The sequence below is a fragment of the Cervus canadensis genome, chromosome 23, assembly GCF_019320065.1.
Source record: "Cervus canadensis isolate Bull #8, Minnesota chromosome 23, ASM1932006v1, whole genome shotgun sequence".
Classification (NCBI taxonomy): domain Eukaryota; kingdom Metazoa; phylum Chordata; class Mammalia; order Artiodactyla; family Cervidae; genus Cervus; species Cervus canadensis.
The window spans coordinates 5,295,166-5,317,209 of record NC_057408.1 but is presented as its reverse complement, the minus strand read 5'-3'; the positions used below and the strand labels follow the sequence as shown (position 1 = coordinate 5,317,209).

The 22,044-nt window shown below is 45.6% G+C and overlaps 1 protein-coding gene across 2 annotated transcripts in view; it reads left to right on the top strand.

Annotated features, from left to right (window-relative positions):
• The window catches only part of MYO5B (myosin VB), a 337,920-nt gene that overhangs the window by 181,389 nt on the left and 134,487 nt on the right, over positions 1-22,044 (top strand). For both annotated transcript variants that reach the window (XM_043443867.1, XM_043443866.1), the window contains exon 5: positions 17,307-17,463. In XM_043443867.1, coding sequence (XP_043299802.1) covers positions 17,307-17,463 — 157 coding nt within the window. The remainder of the gene's footprint in view (positions 1-17,306; positions 17,464-22,044) is intronic.

Sequence of the window (22,044 nt, the reverse complement as noted above, 5' to 3'; positions counted from 1 at the left end):
TTTTTGCATGGATATAAGTTTTCAATCAATGTATCTTTTAAAGGAACATGCTACATGCAAATTTAAAGTTTTTCATGTCATAAGGAAAGTAGACTAACATGGGTAGAAGTGTCATTAAGCAAAAGGATATGAGTGACTGAAGGTGGAGAAAACCACTCTAAAAGCAGCCCATTTGAACTCATATTTGGGGTTGGATGATAGAAACAGAAGAACTATCTGAATAGTCATATTGCAATTCCCAGATCAGATCGTATGTTAAGAGATGCTTGAAGTTTTCCGAAATTGAAAATTTAACATTGTGGTATGTTTTAGGAGTTAGTAAAGTCAAATCAGTCAGTTTTTTTGTTTTTTTTTTTTTTAGCAGTTGATAAATACTTGACTTAAAAGGTGTACTGTTTTATTTGTCAGATTAAATACCTCAGAATTAAGGAATTTAATTAATCCATCTTAGCTGATTAAAAATGGCACCAAAAATAACTTATTAGGGACTGAAGAGATTGGAATTGTTCCTGAATAGTATGCTGTCTCACCTTTTATACTTGATCTTAGCCCGAAAGGCCGAGAAGCGGTTGCTCTCACCTTTTGACACAACAGGTAGATTTTGATGAGCTCACAATGAAGGGGATTTTCATATCCTTTTCACATCCTTCAAGAAAATCTGCAAAGCTACTGTTATAACCAAGAAAAATTTAAACATGTTCACACTAAACACTGGATATGAATATTTCTATTTATCTGGAATGCCCCCCAAAGTGGCAACAATGCAAATGTCCTTCAACTGAGAAATGAAAAACAGAAGTGGTATATCCATACAACAGAATGTTGTTTGACCTTAAAAATTAGGAGTGAAGAATCGACACATGCAACAACATGGATAAACTTTGAAAACATCATACTAAATGAAATAAACCAGTCAAAAGATCATGGTTCCATTCATAGGAAAGTTCAGAATAGAGAGAGGCAGAGAGTGGATTAGTGAATGCCTGGGACTAGGGGCCTGATGGGAAGGGATTGGGAATGTTCTTTTTGTAATGACGACAAAGTTTTCAAGTTGATTTTGGTGAAAGTGAAAGTCACTCAGTTGTGTCCAACTCTTTGTGACCCCATGGGCTGTATAAGTCCATGGAATTTTCTAGGCCAGAATACTGGAGTGGGTAGCCTTTCCCTTCTCCAGGAGATCTTCCCAACCCAGGAATCGAACCCAGGTCTCCAGCATTGCAGGCAGATTCTTTACCAGCTGAGCCCCAAAGAAAGCCCAAGAATACTGGAGTGGGTAGTCTATCCCTTCTCTAATGGATCTTTGTGACCCAGGAATCGAACTGGGGTCTCCTGCATTGCAGGCGGATTCTTTACCAACTGAGCTATCAGGGAAGCCCTGATTTTGGTGATGGTTGCACAGTTCTGTGAACATACTAAAAATCATTGGATTATACAGTTTAAATGGGTGAACCATATGATACTTGAATTATATCTCAGTAAAGTTGTTACCCCTCCCCCCAAATTAATAAAAAGCAGAAAGCAGATGTAGAGATGCTGTTTTACAGAGAAGATGAGCAGGAACTACATTTCTTAGATCGGAACACCTGATATCATCATACTAGTCTTGATCAATAAGGTTGAGACAGGTGGGATGAGAACAGGGAGATAGCTGTGAATAGTACCATGAATAATACTATGAATTATACTGTGAATAATACTATGAATAATACTGTGAATAATACTATGTTGTGAAGAATCCTGTCCAAAAACATTTGTTTTTTGTATACCAGTGTATACAGTGTATACTGGTGTATACCAGTAGGTATACACCACCTGGGGAAGAATTCAGTACCATACATGCTAACCAATATGCATATAAATCTTTTTATTTAAAAGAGGGTTTCTCCAAGTTGTAAGCCAGATTTGTGAATTTAAGCTTCATTAAGTATAAAACAAGGATTTAACAAGAAAACATTTAGGTCTTGGGTTCATATAGGACTAGATCCTGAGAGTCAGGCACAGCAAAGAAATGAAGCCAGAAGAGAAGAGGATTAAAGAGGAAACACTTGAGCAGCTGGGTGGAAGGTCCCATCTCAAACTCGAGGTTGTCGGCTCTCTGAACTTGCTTTCCTGGGTTCTGAAGGCCTTGCCGACTGCCTGACACCTCTCATCTTTGGCCTTTTCCCTGTGTTCCTTTTCCATGAGTCGAGAAGCCTGAACATGACTCAGCAAAATGCGCCAGGCTGTGGTTGCTGAGCAGGTTGGCCAAGTAAGCCACTCAGCCTTGGAGCTTTGTAGTAAGTACTTCCAGGCCCCGGAAGAGACCGTGGTATCAACAAGAATGTTAGGATGGTCTGGGTCAGCGTTTTATGAATATGGGGTGGACCACAATCTAGGTACTCAGATCAGAGAAGGAAAGAAAATGTGTTGCTTCCAACAGGAGCACGTCCTTCCACGGGTGACACTCACTCGCAGCGGGAGTGTAGGGAGGAGTCCTCCAGTAGGTGAGGTGATACATGTGGCTTCCTGGGTCCTCACAGACAGCCGGTAACTCACTCCCCGGAAGCTGGGCTTCCCTCTCCCTGAGCACACCTGCTGCTCAAGTAGTGTTTGTAACTTACAGTTTAAAACTCCTGTGGATCTTGATAAATGACACTAAAAATAGCACTAAAAAAGACTTCCCCATTTGGGATTTTTGCAATTGAGGGGGGACTTTTTCACAACCATTACTAAAAACAGCCAGATCACAGCGTTTAAGCTTTATTAAAGCCTAGAATGTATTTTTCTTTCTTTCTTTTTTTTTTTTTTTAACAATTTGAACAGCAAGCAAATTCTGGTCCTGGGAGTATTTGAGGATTGCTTTAATTAAATTAACCAGTCCCTAAAAGCCTGCGAATATTCAGAACTCAAAATCTTCCCAAAGTCAATTAGCTGCATTAAAACAGTCCTTCTGCTTGTAGGGAGACATTGTTGAATTTTTGACACAAAAGGAAGTTTATTGTAACATATGATTCTTTTCCCCCCAACAAGGAAGGTTTTTTCATAAACTACCCTGAACGGTTTCTCCTCCCCCCAGCTTGTCCTTCAAGGAAAGACAAGGGGAAACTTTTCTAAGTTGTCATCCCATGAAGCCACTGCACAGCCAATTCCTGACTCTGAGCTTCTCTTCCGTTGCTGAAAACTTCTAGCTGTTGGTAAAGATGAACCTCAAGACAGTCGACATTGACATCTAACAAGATTCTTCAGGGGCCTTTCTCCCGGGTCTCAGCCCTCTTGGATTAGACTGTTGGACTTCTCTTCTCTACTTTGCAGCACAATCGCTGTCCTTTGTTCTGGGTGTCCCTCTGATGTCAGTTCCTCAAGGGAGCTGTTTTCCTGTACTTACTTGGAAAGCTCAAAATGGGACCCCATGCAGGTATGTAGTAAAGAATCGCCACCTGACTGGTGGGCAGCTGCGTCCCCTTTTCCCAACATCATGGTTTTTTTTTTTCCCTCCCCTTTTGACTGCTGAGAGGTTTGTAGACACTCAAGTTGAAAGTTGGGCTTAAAGAGTCCTGATTTGGAAGTTGAACTGTAATTCTTGGGTTCTTGCCCACATTGACCCACCACCCCATCAGAGGGCATGTACGCTGTATCCTGTGGGGAGTGTTAAGTGCCACACCCTTGGCTGGGCTTGACTGAGGAGGGGGAAGGAGCCATATGGCACTTTACCAAGGAAACCCTGGCTTTGGGTAAGCTACTTTCTTCCACTTTGTACAGGTTATTGGGCCTGGAAAGTGGGTGGAAGAGTGTTGCCTCACCTGCCTCCCATGGTCAGCAGGAGGGTAAACTGAAGTTGTAGATGTGATCGTGTTGTAAGGTAGAGTTGACATTGACTGCTGTGAACTTTGATCATCCCTGTTACCTAGTTTTTCTGTTTGGGTAACTCTTGGCCACTTGCATCTGTGCAATATAAAAAGGCCTTGAAAGAGGGCAGGGAAGTGAGCAATCAGTAGGAACTATCTGTTAAAGATCTCGGTTACTCTCTCACCTAGCACTGTAACTGCAGGTCCTGTGATCCTCTCCAGAAGGTAGTCGATTTGGGGCCTGAAGCTGCTGTTGCAGAAGTTCAGAACTTGATATAAGTGTACAGTTGACGCTTGAACAATGTGGGGTTTAGGGGCGCCAACTCTTTGCACGGATGAAATTCACATATACCTTAGAGTTGGCCCCTGCTGTCCGTGGGTGCTCCCATTTAACCTGCCATAAGTTTTGCAATACTGTAGTATTTACTACTGGAAAAAAAAATCTGCATGTCTCTGTTCCCGTGCAGTTCGTACCTGTTGCTGAAGGGTCAGCTGTAGTCGGTTCATCTATTACTTTTTAAAATTTATTTATTTATTTTAATTGGAGGCTAATTACTTTACAATATTGTAGTGGTTTTTGCCATACATTAACATGAATCAGCCATGGGTGTACATGTGTCCCCCATCCTGAACACCCCTCCCATCTCCCTCCCCATCCCATCCCTCAGGGTCATCCCAGTGCACCGGCCCTGAGCACCCTATCCCATTAAAATGGTTTCATCTGCCATCTTAACAGCTCACGGAGTGGATGCAGGTGGGGAAGATGCCTTGGCTGAGCTCAGAGGAGTGGGGCTGGCACATTTAGACCTGCAAGTAGCATTTCCAAGATAAGACAAATCTAAGAATGCATCAAAAGTGTAGGCTGAGAGAAGGGAGAAGCCTTTCTCAATTTTACTTTTGTTAGGGATATTTCTGAAAGCGACGAGTTTTCCTGACAGCATAATGAATTATTGACTTGCTTTCCATTATTAGGTCTTTCAGCCCATGAAAGTGAGTCTTCCTTTAGAGGACTCAGAAGTGGTTAGAGACCCACTGGGTATTTCAGGACCCACAGACTTGGGATGTTGTAGTAAAGAAACCCACGAGTGAGTGTGCTACTGATAAATAACCAGAGCTACCATTCAGGTACATTTGCTCTGAGCCCAGCAGTTCCGTGTAGATAATTCCAACAGTATCTACTAAGCTATGAGGTCAGTTCTGTCTCTGCTTGAATGCCTTCAGTCTGAAGCAGATTGTCTTATGAAGTGACCTCTCATGTGCTTGAACACATGATGTGTTTGAAGGGCCCTTGCCTCATAGAAAGAGTGCTGGGCTGGAATGTCCAAGCTTGTGCCCTCGGTGGTCTAATTTTTTTAAGCTGTGTAGGGAAAACACTGTGAAGGTAGAGCCTTTATTTTTATAGCTGAGTAAAGCTCACAGCAGAATTAGCCTAATGTGTTTAATGATGTTCATAATCATTGTGCTACATGATAATTTAGGCATAAATATTAAGTAGCTGACACAAATGACTGCAATTAGTAGTACCTTTCTGTAGCCAGACTATCTTTTGCATTCTCTTTTTTCACTTAGAGTGCGTGTTCATTCATTGTGAACTGTTGGAATGCCTCTGGGCACCAGCCTCTGGTTTGTCCTCAGTCTGCCCTGGGGCCTGTCAGCTGCTAACACAGCCCAGCGCTTTCCCACCTCCACTCCATCCTGAGTGTCTCATACGTGAAAGGCTGGATAAACAGTTTCTGGGCCAGGAGGCTGGGGTGGTTGCATTTAGGAGATGAAGGCTACAGAAGAAGCGAAACCCTGTGAGAGCCTCTCTGATGGGGACCTGTGAGAGCCTTTGGAGCAGCTGGAGGGGGAAGATGGATCCGCAGATACTGTCTCTTGAGCCAGCTTTTTCCCCTCTAGAAGAGACTCCCCAGAACAACCAAGGCAGATTCAGCTTCAGGCCCAGGCACTGTATAATTTCATGGCCACATGAGAGAACCATGAACTTTCAAACCAGCCAAGGGATGATGATCCTGGGTGCCCAGACCAGCAGCATCAGCATCACCCAGGAACTTACTAGAAAGTACATCTCAAAATCCTTGCCCCACTAAGGGCAATGTTGGACTATTCAGGGCAATAAGATGCAGACACTGTGAGAGTGTCATTTAGTCTTCTGGTGAGCTTTGAGGCCTGAAAGTTTATATACCAACTTGAGCTACAATGTTTTCTAGTGGAGAGAACCTTGCCCCCTATCCTAGGAGTCTCTGAAATCTACCTCCCACCTCCACCAGCACACTTAGTGATGCTTCTTATTGGCCCTTGAAAAATGCAGCAGGACTGATGAAATGTAGGCATGGTTTCCTTGAAAGTCATTGTTATTAATGCTGTGCAAAGAGGCACGATTTTGCAATCAGGAAAGGACAGACATTTTTAAAAGGGAATAAGGGACTCAACCATTTCTGTTCCATGTGAAACATTTAAATGTATCAAATATAATATGTACAATTGCAAAGGACTGATCATACTGAACTTATCAAATTATTTTAGGGGTTTGTGATAGAGTAAATATAAGGCATGGTTAATGCATTAGTGGCAGATCTAATAATAACCATAATTTTGAAGTAGTGATGAGTGTAAATATTTAATGATATCTGCAGCAACTGTAATATAATATGGTGTCAAAGTCACAGGTTCTGCTAATTCTGCTCCCTGTTTTTGACTGTATTCTTTTTTGTTTTCTTTATTTTTTAAATTGAAGTATAGTTGATTTGGGGCTTCCCTGATGGCTCAGATGGTAAAGGGTCTGCCTGCAATGCAGGAGATCCAGTTTCAGTCCCTGGATTGGGAAGATTCCCCTGGAGAAGGGAATGGCTACCCACTCCAGTATTCTTGCCTGGAGAATTCCATGGATAGAAGCTACAGTCCATGGGGTTGCAAAGAGTTGGACATGACTGAGTGACTAACATAGCTGATTTACAGTGTTTTGTTAGTTTCTGGTATATAGCAAAGTGATCTTGTTGTATATAGATATTTTCTGATTCTTTTCCATTATAGGTTATTGCAAGATATTGAATATAATTCTCTGTACCATACAGTAGGAGCTTGCTTATATTACATATGGCAGTGTGTGTCTGTTAATCCAGTGTGTATCCCTCCCCACTTGGCCTTTTGGGAATCATAAGTTTGTTTTCTGTGTCTGTGTGTCTTTTTTATAAATAAGTTCATTTGTGTAATTTTTTTTAGATTTCACATTTGGCTATATTCTTAATTGGCGGACATGTTAAAATTGTTAGAATTTAGTAAAACTAAGTAGAGCTGTGCTTTTTATTCCATTTAAGTTCACGGATCCCCCTGGATTCTCTTCACGGGCGTGTTGGGAATTTGTAGACCCTGGGTGCGGAACACTTGAAGTGGGAGACAGAGTGAAGCTGCTGATTTTCCCCAATGAATGGGCACAGCGGGCAGCAGCACGCTCCGTAGTGTTTGGGCGTCTGTGTGCTTCTAGCTCCAGTGCTGGCCAGTCTGCACCGTTGTTTCCACTGGGTGGGTGTCAATAACGTAAATCTAGTCAATGAGGACACTCTGCTTTGATTCCTAAGTGATCTGTAATAAACCATTAACTGGAACTTAGACTTACATGTAAAGGCTCCTATAGTTTGCAGCCAAGAAGAACGGTTAATAGACTCACACATTACGAACTGTTTAGCCTCTTAAAGTTAGTCTTTGTTTTAAGGTCAGTGTTACATGATATTAGGCTAATAGCAACCATGAATAAGTTACAAGGTATTTGAATGTCTACAAGTACCTGAATCATGACCCATTTAATTAAGCTGTTGAGCAGTGGTTCTTAATCCTAGCAGAACTAATGTTGTAGCAGAACATCAGAATCCTTGTGGAATTAAAAAAAAAAGAAAAACAAATATCTGGGCTCTACCCCCAGAGGTTGTGATCCAGGTGATCTGTTGTGGAATCCATCGGGGGAGTTTCCTGAGCTCCACATGTACGTGTTTCTAGTGTGCAGCCAGGGCTGATGAACATGTGATGGTTCTTTGTAGTCCAGTCGTTGCCAGAGGCCATGACTTGCCTGTTGGGGTCTGAGTGTGCTGAACTTCACCTCTTCCTGAACATCGTTTCTCTTTTGCCCTTTCCTCAGCCCGGCGCCTCTGCCTGGAGTGCCTCTTGGGATGAATCACGAAGGGCCCGGGGTGCTGCAGGTGCTGGTGTGGACACAGGCCCCAGTGTCTCATGAGAGGGTCTCAGTGGGACCCGCGTGCGGGCTTGCTCAGCTGTGTCCGACTCTTCGCCACCCCATGGACTGTAGCCCGCTGGGCTCCTCTGTCTGTGGAATTCTCCAGGCAAGAATACTGGAGTGGGTTGCCATGCCCTCCTCCAGGGGATCTTCCCGACCCAGGGGTTGAACTCACCTCTGACTTATGTATGTTCAAATGAGTGTTTTGGAAATATCTTTCCAGCGGCAATGAGGAGAATGGATTGAGTAGGGGCTGACATAGGCAGAGGAGGACCAGTTATGATGCTGTGAAAGGATCCAGGAGAGAAAGGATGAGGGACAGGACTTAGGGGATGGATTAAAAAGAGGATCCAGGCAGTACAATCAACTTTGCCTGGTGGTGTAAGGAACAGGAAAGAGTCAAAGGCCCTTTCCAGATCCCCCTCTCTTTGCCGTGTGGGGCGCCAAGCCATGTGCTTGAGGAGAAGGACGAGGAGCAGACTGGAGGTGGGCTGGGGAGCTTGGTTCTGGGTGTGGAGGCTTTGAGGGGAGAGCTATGCAGCCTCTGTGTGTCATTGTTGCTGCGCATTTGTGCTTGGCTCTTGGGAGAGATCTGGGTTGGGGTGTAAATCTGAGAGTGGACAGCTTTGGGGTGGTATCTGTAGCAACGAGGTAAGATGCAATCATGTTAGAGGCAACCGGGAGAGGTGAGAGGAGATGCAGAAATTGACGTGCAGGGCTGTCCTAAATTTAAAAGATGAATGGATGAGGCCGGATCTAGAAGAGAAATCGAAGAAGACCTTGTATCTCCTGGTAGCCTGGCAGAGAAAGTGCAGTGTAGAGAAAGAGGATGGGCTTTAGACTGAGGTGCTCAGATGCACCTGGCTTCAGATACTACCGAGCTAGACTGCTGACCCATGAGAAGCCTTTTTACCTGAATATTACCTGGATGTGTTCCTTTACTGTAAAGTAATTCCCAGCACCAAGTGGAAGAGAGCTTCAGAAGGGTTTATTTGGTACTGCAGATATCCTTGCCCGGATAATCCCCTAGACCAAGGAGCCTGGTGGGCTACAGTCCAGGGGGTCACAAAGAGTCAGCCACGACTGAGTGACTAACACCCATACACACCCTGTAGGGTACAGATAAGTGTACATCATAGTTTACCCCCAACTAAGATAACATTTGACTTTCCTGGTGACTCAGACGGTAAAGAACCCGCCAGCAATGTGTGAGACCTGGGTGTGATACCTTGTTTGGGAAGATCCCCTGGAGGAGGGCCTGGTAATCCAGTCCAGTATTCTTGCCTGGAGAATCCCCATGGACAGAGGAGCCTGGGGGACTACAGTCCAGGGGGTCGAACAGAGTCAGACACGACTGAGCAACTACGCACAGCACAAGATAACATTAACCAAATCATTCTGTTAAGTATAAAATCACAGGAAACACTTGCCTCTGATGTTCAGCTCAGTTGCTTAGTCGTGTCCAACTCTTTGCGACCCCATGGACTGTAGCACGCCAGGCCTCCCTGTCCATCACCAACTCCCGGAGTTTACTCAAACTCATGTCCATCGAGTCAATGATGCCATCCAACCATCTCATCCTCTGTCGTCCCCTTCTCCTCCCGCCTTCCATCTTTCCTAGCATCAGGGTCTTTTCAAATGAGTCAGTTCTTCACATCAGGTGGCCAAAGAATTGGAGTTTCAGCTTCGCATCAGTCCTCCCAATGAACATCCAGAACTGATCTCCTTTAGGATGGACTGGTTGGATCTCCTTGCAGTCCAAGGGGCTCTCAAGAGTCTCCTCCAACACCACAGTCCAAAAGCATTGATTCTTTGGTTCTCAGCTTTCTTTATAGTCCAACTCTTGCATCCATACATGACTACTGGAAAAACCATAGCTTTACTAGATGGACCTTTGTTGGCAAAGTAATGTCTCTGCTTTTTAATATGCTAACTAAACCCATATATTTCTGAGTTTTCAGGGGTATTTCAAGATTAGCAGGTACCTGCAGTTGATATGAACTATTTATTAATATACCGCACAGCTCAACTATAACCTGGATCCTGAATCAGAGTTCAGGACTAGCAGGAGGTCTTCGGGCTCATCTTCCAGCCCTTCCAGTTTAAGAGCAGAGATGCTGGGACATCTCCATCCACACCGAGGAGACCCCCACCCCGTTTCAGTCTCACTCTGCCCTGCTTATCTTCCAGTGAGGGGTGGGCTTGACTGAGTTCCCAGAGGTCCTTTCTGTGATCCTTTCACATCTGAGAGGAGACAGCCTCTCCTGGGAACAGCAAGAAAGTGGAAGGAGACGGATTCATTTCACTGCTACTTGTATCACACTACACCTAGGAGGTTTATAAATAGAACTTAGCACCCAGAGGGCCACTGTGAGACTGAAGTGGAAAAATGATACTTGGATATGAAATGCGCTAAGTACTTAGCCCCCGCGTTGTCAGAAGGTTCAATTTCATCTTATTGACTAGGCACTTAGGACTCTGACTGCTAACTACCAATTAAGCAGTTTTCCATGAATATTTATGGCTGCCTTCCCGATTGACTTGATTTCTAGACTGTGAGCACACAGCCCTGCCTGGGAGAGGGGAATGTGTGGCAGGTAGGTCACTGGTGCCTGATGGCAGAGATGCTCAGGGATGCTGCTGTGCCTCCCTCACACCCCAAGCCTGCCTGGGCCCCAGACATAGGCACCCTCTCTCTAGCTGCCCAGGGCATATCTCCTCATTGCCACATTGAACCTGGCTTTCTTGTTGGCTGGGTTTATGGGATCTCTGGTTTGGCACTTTCTGGCCCAGCCCCTTCTCACAGCAGAATGGTTCTTTCTCATGCTCCAACCTTGGAAGAACATCTTTAACTTTAGGCTCACTGTAACTGTGAGGCTCTGTTTAGAGCCCCAAATGGCCTCACTCTAATTTTCTGTATCTTTCTTACCTAACTTGTTGTTGTTCTGTCGCTAAGTCGTGTCCAACTCTTTGTGACCCCATGGACTGCAGCGCCCCAGGCTCCTCTGTCCTCCACTGTCTCCAAGAGTTTGCTCTAATTCATGTCCATTGAGTCGGTTATGCATCCAACTATCTCAGCCTCTGCTGACCCCTTCCCCCTTTACCCTCAATCTTTCCCAGCATCAGGATCTTTTCCAATGATTCGGCTCTTCACATCAGGTGGCCAAAGTATTGGGCTTCACCTTCAGCATTAGGCCTCCAATGAGTATTCAGGGTTGCTTTCCTTTAGGATTGACTGGTTTGATCTCCTTGCAGTCCAACGGACTCTCAAGAGTCTTCTCCAGCACCAAAATTCGAAAGCATCAATTCTTCAGCACTCAACCTTCTTTATGGTCCAACTCTCACATCCATACATGATTTCTGAGAAACTATAGCTTTACCTAACTTCACCTCCATCCTAACTTATCTCTGTCCCCAAACCTTACTTTTCCCTTCCCATAGAACCCAGTTTTTTTTTCTCCCAATATGACTCTGCCCTCTACCTGGCTTTTCCTGACTTTCCCACTCTAATGGGGTTTTGAGATTATTTTGTGTTAATATAATTGTGTTTGTATCCCGAGGCATCATGTTTCTTTTTTATTGTTGAGTCCTAGAGAAAATATCATACCATATATAGTATTATCATTTTTTTTTAAGCTGGCATGCTGCTAAGATTCATTTTAATTGTCTTCCTAGTATGTCTCCCAGTTATTAACTCTGTCCATGGTACTGACACAAATGTCTGTGTTAAACAGAAATTCTTGATTAAAAATTCTTTGTATCCCCATTGTCTGGTGCAGATCTTTTTTTCTTTTTTAACCATAGTAGATGGTCTGCATTGTGATGATGGTGTTGAAAATGTAATTACAGACTAGACAGACATAGACAGGCAAGAAACAATAGATTGATTATCCCATTAGTGACTAGACTGTATTCTACTGACACACCTAAATTTTCAGATGATTTGTTACTGGAGTGGGAAATGATGGAGGGACTTAATGATGTGTGTTCAGAGACAGGCTGTCCTTTCTGTTGGGCGAGGCTAAGGCCGGGCTTTCCCTCCTTCCTGTTTTGCAGCTTCACTGTGTGTCAGGGGCTTTGGCAGGTCTTGTTCCCACCTCTTCATGCCTCTCAGGGAGTGCCCAGTCCACGGAACGAGGGCTGCACCTCTCTGAAGCTTGGGGCTCCCACAGGTAGCCCCTTTCCCATTGATGAGCTCCGGAGAAGGAACTCAGGGAAGGAACCACAGTTTGGTTTCCAGGCTGTAAATTGTACACCTCTAGGGGGCACCGTGGCCTCAGCCTCTAACGACCACCATCCGTGATAGCCCTTGCTATCTTGACACAAACCAGGCGCTGGCCTGTCCATCCAAGCCCTGCATCTGAGACTGGCCATCATGGAACTTACGTTCTAATGGGAAGACAAGGATAGAAGGAATGCTAAGTAGATAAGGAAAATATTAGTAAACTGTATGCTGAGTGCCAGGAAGATGGGGGTGGTCAGGGAGGGGCTTCTGACCACCCTAAAAGAAGTGATGTTTTAATTGAGGAGGTGATGCTGAGCCAGCCAGCACTGACACCTGATTCCTGTCTAATGTCTCAAGGCTGGAATTATTGGAGGGATTCACCAAGGGATGCTTGGTTACACACGAAGGCACTATAGTGGTGGTATAGAGTGTCACAGTACACCCCAGTGGGAAATTGTTTGGGGTTAAGGAAGTCTGTGTTCAAGTTTGCACTTGGTGTCTTACTAGCTGAGAACTCGAGGAATATCCCCGGGTCTTCCCAAACTTCGTTTTTATCCTTGTTAAAAATGAGAAGACTGGGGGACTTCCCTGACAGTCCAGTGATTAAGACTCCAAGCTTCTACTACAGAGAGCATGGGTTCAAATCCCTGGTTGGGAAACTAAGATCCTGCATGCCATGGCCAAAAGATAAAATAAAAACACAGGGATATCTTAATATTCATATTATTAAAATGGATTTTTAAAACTGAGAAGACTGGCACCCAGTAGTCTTGTGAGTCTTAAACAGAAGACTCTTGAGAGTCCCTTGGACTGCAAGGAGATCCAACCAGTCCATCCTAAAGGAAATCAGTCCTGAATATTCATTGGAAGGACTGATGCTGAAGTTGAAACTCCAGTACCTTGGCCACCTGATGTGAAGAGCTGACTCGTTTGAAAAAACCCTGATGCTGGAAAAGATTGAAGGCAGGAGGAGAAAGAGACGACAGGGGATGAGGTGGTTGGATGGCGTCACTGACTCAATGGACATGAGTTTGAGTAAACTCCGGGAGTTGGTGATGCACAATGAGGCCTAGCGTGCTGTAGTCCATGGGGTTGAAAAGAGTCGGACAGGACTGAGGGACTGAACTGAACTGACTGAAGCAAGGGGTAACAGCTAAATGTAAATTGGTGGTGGTAATTAATTACAATGAAAAGTAGTAATGTGTGAGTGGTGTAAGGCTGTTTGAGTACCAGGCACTGAGAGTTGTGAGATCAAAGAAGGGAAAATCAGTTTGAACTGAAATAGCTTCAAGCAGATATAAAGTAGGAAGGAATAAAGAAGTAGCCTCATGTGGCTTGAACGGAGTGAACAAAGAGAAGCGTGGCACATGATCAAGCTGGAAAGAGAGGTGCTGGTTCATGGAGAGTATTGAACATGATCCTGGAGCTGGGATCTTAGAGGGCAGAGGAGTGCCATTGGACAGCTTAAAGCAGGGGGCGAGGTTTGACCCCATATTCACTACAAAAGGTCATCTAAGGAGGATGTGTTGCTATTACAGGAGGATGACAGCAAGGGTTAGAAAGCTGTTACTGTATGCTTGTTAGAGATGATGGCTGGGACTCAGAGGTCCAGAGAACAGAGCAAAGTGTCTTGGGAGGTGAATTTAGTGAGACACACGGGCTTGAGGGGAAGGGAGGAATCCACAGTGACACCCAGGCTCCTGGATGAAGTAGGTGAGTGCAGGCTGGTGGCCCTTAACACGGAAAAGGCTTGGGGTGGGGGAACAGGGAGTGATGGAGAGTCTTTGGTGCTAGAAATCCTGCAGGTTCGGGGTTAAAGCCAGTGCCTGCTCTCCAGGAGCTCTCAGTTCAGTGACTGGGGTGTGGCCGCATGGTGGCATTTAGAGCAGGGGTTCCGGGGTGAGGGTACTGATGTTACACATGTCAGAGATGTGCTGGCCTCGTTATCACAGCCGGGTGGTGTATCTGGAGCTCCTCTGGGGCTTCCCTCAGTCAGAGACGGCTGAAGCAGTGCTTCCTGATGGTTCTGTGCCTGTTGCTGGTGGGGAGGTCAAGGGTGATGGTGTCTTCTCTGCAGAAAACCCAAACAAGACTGCACTTCAGCACGATGTCCCCAAAGGCCCTGCAGTGCCTCCCTGGCTGATCAGTACTCTGCAGTGGGGACCTCAGGTGCCTTGACATCCACCTTTTTCCACCCCCTTTCCCCCCCTCCCAGGGGGCCCCCACCCAGATATGGGGATGGAGAGGAGGTTGGCCTTGCTCGGGGAACTCCAGGTGCTGCAGTGGTTTGGTGGGAAATTTTTACTGGACGAACAGGAGGCTGAGCAGCAATTAAATCTCACCTCTCAGGTGTCCAAGATGGGGATGCAGTGTGAGCCCAGGGGGATGGGAGGTGGACTTGTTGGTTGCTGGTGTTTTGCGTGGGGGCTGGAGAGTGGCTGGTTCCCAACCGGGGAGTCTTGTGCTGCTGCCTGACGCCCAGGCCTTCAGGGGTGTTTCCTGCCTTCCTGGGGACAACCTGGGCCTGAGTCACAGCTGGTGCTTCAGGGTATGAAATGCCATGGCTGTGGGTTAGTTTCCCTAAATATAGGCAGAACTCACCTTATTGCCCTCCCATGTATCGTGCTTGACAGATTTTTTAAAAACAAACTGAAGGTTTGTTTCAACCCTGTGCCAAGCAAATCTATCAGCACCATTTTTTCCAAACAGCGTTTACTCACTCCAAGTCTCTGTGTCACATTTTGGTAATTCTTGCAACATTTCAAACTTTTTCACACTATTTCTATTTGTGATGAGGATCTGCGATCAGTGATACTTGATGTGATATTGTTACTGTTGTGGGTGCTACCAGTCACACCCATGTAAGGGGGTGAATGTAACTGATAAATGTCTTGTATGTTCTGACTGTTCAACCAGCTAGTCGTTCCCCCAGGCTCTCCCTACCTCCTCAGACCTCCCTATTTTCTGAGACACAATATTGAAATTAGGCCGATTGATAACCCCACATTGGCTTCTAAGTGTTCACGTGAAAGGAAGAGTCTATCCCTGCAGCAGACTTCATTGTTGTTTTATTTTAAGAAATTGCCACAGCCACCCCCACCTTAAGCAACCACCACTCTGATCAGTCAGCAGTAAAACCCCCAACAACCAGAAGACTGCAACTGGCTGAAGGCTCAGAGAGTGCTTAGCATTTTTTATCCAAAATAAAATGTTTTTAAATTAAAGTATGTGCTTTTTTTTTTTTTAAGGCATAATGCTCTTATGTACCTTCTGGGCCTCCTGCATTACAGGCAGATTCTTTACCATCTGAGCTACCGGGGAAGCCCCTTAATAAATTACATTATAGTGTAAATGTAACTTATCTGCACTGGAAAACCAAAAAATTCACATGACTTGCTTTATTGCAGTATTCTCTTTGTTGGGATATTTGCTTGATTGTGGTGGTCTGGAAATGAACCTGTGGTATCTCCAAGGTGTGCCTGTAAAGGAAACCTCACCTGGCTCAGGAGAAAAGGATTTCTTGAAAAGCAAACAGACCCAAGTAGTAGGCTAAGTCATGTCTGTAATTGGGCTGAATGGATGGAGCCATACATTGGTTGTGTTTTTGAAGGATATTGGGTAGAATTCCGTTCTTAGTAAATATCTCCCCCACAGCCAACCCTAAGTAATGGAAAATTGAAACTGAGAGCTTTTCCCCACCCGTACTTCCTGTTACAATTTTGATCATGGAATCATCAAATGTCAGAGATAGATTAAAATCACTGGGGGAGTCCCAAGTTGCAGCCGTGTACTTGACAAGATGAAAAGACAGAGGTCCAAAGAAAAGAAGTGACCCAAAGTCACACAGCAAGTAAAATGACCACGCAGGGCCTGACATCAGTGTGAGGTGAGATGGGACAGTGCCTTCCAAGTGGCACAAATCAGGTGACATGAGACTTCAGAAGGCAGAGAAATAACTGCCTGCTGGGATGCCTGAGATGGGTCAGGCTTTGAACGTGGGTCGGGCTTCAGTGGAAGGGTGTAAGTTGCTGGTGATTTCCGGTAGAGTGAGAACCATAAATGGCAGTGGTGGGAAAGTGTGCAGTTGGAGAGACTGACAAGCAGCCCATTTTGGCTGGATTGCAATACCCTCATCTTATATGAAATGTAGAGATCGTTTCATACAGTCTTGCAGCAAATCTGTAAGATGATATCCTCTTTAATGTGATTAAGGCTTACAAAGAGCCTGCCGATAGCAGAGCCAGAACTCAGACAAGATCTTTAGACCGAAGGGCCAGTGTTCTGTTCTTAGCACCATAGTTTGCCCATGCTTGTCAAAGGTTTTAGTGTTGAGATGTGCATTGTGATGGGGTTCAACCATTCAACTAAGGACTCTGGACTTGATTCGGTAAGGGATGGGTAGTTACCTTGCTTTGAGTGGGGAAAGCACACCTAGAGCTGTGCTTCAGACACTCAATCTGGCAGGAGTGTTAGGAAGAATTTAGAGACCTAGGTGGTCCCTAAGTCTAGGTGACCACTTAGAAGAGAGTGAGCATGGTTGGAGATCAAAGTCGTAAGAGACTGGACTGAGATAATCTGAGGGTCACAGAAGTAAACTACCTTGTCCAAAGTCAGACAGCTAACCAGTGGGTGTGAGGTTCAAAATCAGGTGGTTTTTACTGCCCATATTCTTGTCCTGGGTTCTCTAGCTGAAACGGAAGCAAAGCTAATGTGTGTAGAACAAAGTGATGGTGCTCTTGCCCGTCATCCCCAAGGTCAACTTATGGGTGATTACAGATAGTCCAAGATACATATGTCCCCCTTCCTCTGGGTCATAAAATAGGGTATGTGGCATTTGTAAGTCCTTCTCAGAACTCCTTTCTTTCTCCCACTTTCAGATCTGTGCAAATGTATGAAGGAAGTTGGGCTGTTTCCACGCCATCCCTCACATTTATCCCTAATTTGGGCTCAGACCCTTGTCAACAGGGTCCTTGGAAGGCGAGAGTGCCTTTACATGGCCAGCAACTGACCAGGGCCTTTTCCTTTTCAGAGACGAGAAGAACCAGTCCATCATAGTCAGCGGGGAGTCTGGAGCCGGCAAGACGGTGTCGGCCAAGTATGCCATGCGCTACTTCACCACGGTCAGTGGCTCGGCCAGTGACACCAACATCGAAGAGAAGGTCCTGGCATCCAGTCCCATCATGGAGGTAAAGCCATCCCAATGTCCATAGCCTCCTTGGCTGGAGCTCCTTCTGCTGGCAGTAAGACTGCTGAGCGTCCAGCCTCACGTGGCTGGTCACAGAGTTCTTGGAGGTCACTCACGTGGCCAGCAGTCTCACCTCTTTCCGAGAACCCATTGTCTGCTGTTGAGGGAAATTTGTCAAAGGTGCCCCTAAAACCGCAGATTTGGGAATCTTCTGACCTGGAAGCCCAGGTCCCCGGTATTGGATAGAGTGTTCCCTTCATGTCTTCCTTGTCCCTTGACTCTGCCGGACAGTGTCATGACAGTCCTTCCCTGTCTACAACCATCTCTGGTGTCCTTTCCCCTCCTGCCATCCTATGTCAGCAAATCAGTGTCCCACTGAATCCTTCCCACACGGTGAGGCCCCACTGAATCAGGAGGGCAGTTCCCATGGGGTGAGGTTCAGGTCAGTCGCTCAGTCGTGTCCAACTCTTTGCGACCCCACGAACCGCAGCACGCCAGGCCTCCCTGTCCATCACCAACTCCTGGAGTCCACCCAAACCCATGTCCATTGAGTCGGTGATGCCATCCAGCCATCTCATCCTCTGTTGTCCCCTTCTCCTCCTGCCTTCTATCTTTCCCAACATCAGGGTCTTTTCAAATGAGTCAGCTCTTTGCATCAGGTGGCCAAAATATTGGTGTTTCAGCTTCAACATCAGTCCTTCCAGTGAACACCCAGGACTGATCTCCTTTAGGATGGACTGGTTGGATCTCCTTGCAGTCCAAGGGACTCTCAAGAGTCTTCTCCAACCTAGATAAAAGATCCCCCTGTTTCCCAAAAATGTTTGGACATTTTGTCTTTTGGGGGGAGATAGAGTCAAATGCTCTGTGACAACATATAATCTATTGAAGAGTCTCAGAAAATTGTTCGCTGAGTTGGCATGAACTGGCCAGGGCGGGTCCAGTCTCTGTCTTCACCGCCTGCACCTCCCCCACGGTGGCCTCAGAGCAGCCGATGCTAGTGCGGGGTCAGAGATATTTCCAAAACTTAGGTCTCACTAGAGCGAACCACATTATAGGGACAGAACTCCATTTCTCTGTTTCCACCTTTCCTCTGTAAAAGTGTCCTTCTGATGGAGTTGAGCTAAATGGCTGCACCATCCCTGGGCCAGCTTTGATTTCCTGCCTCCAAAGATGAGGCCCTTCATTCTTGCTTGGGCTGCAGTCTGGGAGCAGCAGGCCCCTCTGTCAGCCCCGAAAAGCCCCTTGATTTTAGTGAGAGGAAATTCAGTTGAAGCCGAAAGTTGCCAAAATAGCTTCAGATTTCTCCACATAGCCTTGAGCCCATCAGGTAAGGCACACGGCATCAGTGTGGTTGGTCCTTCAGATTATTTTGGAGCTGGGGGAACGAGACACTGCCTGGACCTTCTCACAACCTCTCTTGCTCCCTCTGCCTTTACCAATTGAAGGAGTAGATTCTGAGTCTTAAATCATGGAGGCTCATCAATTAACCAAGCACACTTTTCTACCTGGAGAATCCGGACCTGGATTCCTGCCTGGAGAATCCCATGGACAGAGGAGCCTGGTGGGCTACAATCCATAGGTTTGCAGAGTCGGACATAACTGAAGAGACTTAGTATGTTTGTAGACAAAAGCAAGTTTCAGTATCTATTCTTATATGAATTGGGAAATGGTCAATAAAGCTGAAGGCATTTTTACCAAACAGATTAGAAACAGGAAAAAAACCTTTTATTTGATTACAGTTGTTCTTAAACTTGACCGTGCATCAGAATCTCCTGGAGTGTTTGTGAGAGCTGGTAACTGGGCATTACTCCCAGAGTTTCTGATTCAGAAGGCCTGGGGAATCTGCATTTAGTTTAAGTTCCTTGGTGATCCTGATGATGCTGGTCTCAGTCCCACACCCACTGGGAAACATTTATTGAATAAATGTTAAGAAGGTAGGAAGGATTCACTGGAAAATATGAACGAAAAGGAAATAATCCCCCTTGATCCCACAGCCTGCTGATAATTGTTCAATATTTTGGTATATTTCCTTCCAGCTTTTTCACTGACTATTATATTAATAGGATTAACCGTGTCCCTTTATCATTTAGCTTCTTATGAACTCATTGGCTACAGACATACACTGATAGATGGCTTTACCATTATTTAACTCCCTGTTGTCAGACATTTAGTTTGTAGCCCTTTGCTCACAGCATTTGTTTAAAGCCTCAAGGTGGAGGCCTGGCCATGGGCTGGATTTGGGAGATGATTGTGGATGTGAGCCCACGCCTCCCCCTTGGCTGTCTCCTGCACTTACATGGCGGCAGCGAAGACAGCACTCTACAGTTAGCATCGTGAATCATCTCGGGTGAGAATGAAACCAGGATTTCAGCTTTTCCTTTGAGTTTCAAAATTCAGAATTACTACAACAAAATTTACTTTGTAGTAGTCAGATTGCCAAGACACAGAGTGCCTATTCTTTTGGAAGTAAAGTAGTGATCTGTACAAAACAGTGAAGGGAAGAAACCCGTTTGATCCCTGGTGACTGAAGGCAGTTCTTATTAGCCAGGATGGGGGAACTTCATGAAGACAGACCGCCTCATAATTAAACAGGTACAAGACACAGGCGGGATGTGTTTTTTTTTTTAATTTTGTTGTGGTAAAACGTACATAATAGAAGAATTAACAACCGTTGAAGTGTACAGTTGATTGGCATTCAGTACACTCACAGCATTGTGCGCCGTCCACCACCACCACCCGTTCCCAGAATGTTTTCACTATCCAGACAGAAACTCTGTACCCACTGAACGATAATGTCCTGTTCTCCCCTCTGCTCTGGTAACCTCTGTTGTAAATTCTGTCCCCACAAAGTTGCCTCTCCTGTGTCTCTCATGCAACTGGAATCATAGACCTCACTCCTTTGTGTCGGGCTGATTTCACTCATTTCACAGCGTTCCCAAGGGTCATCCCTGTTGCAGCACGCTTCAGTACTTGGTTTCCCCTTTTATAGCTGCGTAACATTTTGTTGCATGTATATACCACATTTTTGTCTATTCCTCTGTTGATGGATAGTTGGGTTATTTCCGCTTTATTGGCCAGTGTGAATAATGCTCCCATGAACATTGGGGTGCACCTAACTGTTGGGGTCCCTGCCTTGGGAATACTTCTTAAACGACCGTGATCTGAAGTGATCTGATGTTTCCAGTGTCTGTTACAGCCTGAACAGGCTGGTGGGCTGCTGGGAAGGCATGGAAGAAGTGTGAGGGCAACGTGTTCACTGCAAGAGGAGGAGGAGCGTGTCCATGAACCAGCCTGGTCTTGCGTGATGTCATGTGAACAAAGGCTACAGTGGTTTGGGGGCAAAATGTTAAATTTCCACAGCTAAGCAAATTGCTACTTTGGAAATAATGTTAATAAACCCAGAGGGCTCATTCTGTCAACTATGGAATTTTGTTATCATAGAGGCTATCCCTTGGGCTATTGTTAAGTGTTACATTTGAGAGAAATATCAGATATGAACATGGAAAGGAAGCATTGTTGCCCAGAAGAACTCAAGGTAGAATCAAAGTGATGCCGAGCAGAGAAAGAGCAGATTCTGTTACTGGCCAAACTCAGCTTGTCGCAAGTTCAGAGTCTTAACTTGGGCCCTGGTGTCAGGAAGCTCAGTCATCTTTATGGCTCCTCAGAGAAATACAACCAATACAAGGCACGTTTTAATCAGGGCACTGCTGATTACTGATGATTCCAGCCCTGTCCCAGGGAAGGATGGCACCTCCCAATGAAGCAATCAGTTATGGTCATGTCATCACCTCGTTATTTCTGCAGCCCAGCTTCTGCAGACGCCTCCTGGGGAGACCCAGAGTTGCGGGCTGTCTGAGGCGCTGGAGTTCCCAGTGGGCTGCGTTAAGTGGCAGTCGTTTGAATTAAAGGCGAGTTGCGGGTGGGTTGGGATTGACTGGGCTGGATTCGGATGATCTATTGTCAGCTTCAGAGCTCTCTGACCCCATTCTGTGTAAGAGCTTGTCAGCATCCCGGGAGTGATTGGTTCACAAGTCTGCGCTGATTGGAAGGACACTGCTAATCAGGAGACTGAGGGGCAGGGGCAGAACCCAGCCCCAGCCCAGAGGGGTCACATGGCTTCTTGGGGTGACTGGCGTCTGCAGGCACACAGCTCCAGGAGCCGCAGAGAGCCCCCATGTCCTGGAGAAGAAAAGGGGGCTAAACTGACAGAAACGAAGACCAGCTGTTACATCATTTTCAGGATTTGACCTTTTTTTTTCTAAGCTAAAGAAACAAGAAGGTCTATGACTAGTAACCTATTCGTACAAGGATCTGCCCCCATCACACCTTACTGACTCCCTCTCCTCTTGTTCTCTCTCATATTTCAACACACTCTAGCCATTCCTTATGTGTTAGGTCTCTCATATACCCCTCTGTCCCTTTGCCCATGCTGTATTTATAAATAAAATCCCCTTTCCTTCTCCACTGGTAAAATTACCCTCACCCTTTAAGATTCGCTTCATCTTCCACTTCTTAAAGCCTTTCCCATTCTGCTGGCACTGGCTAAATTTCTCCCTTCTCGGCTTCCATCCTAGTTGATATG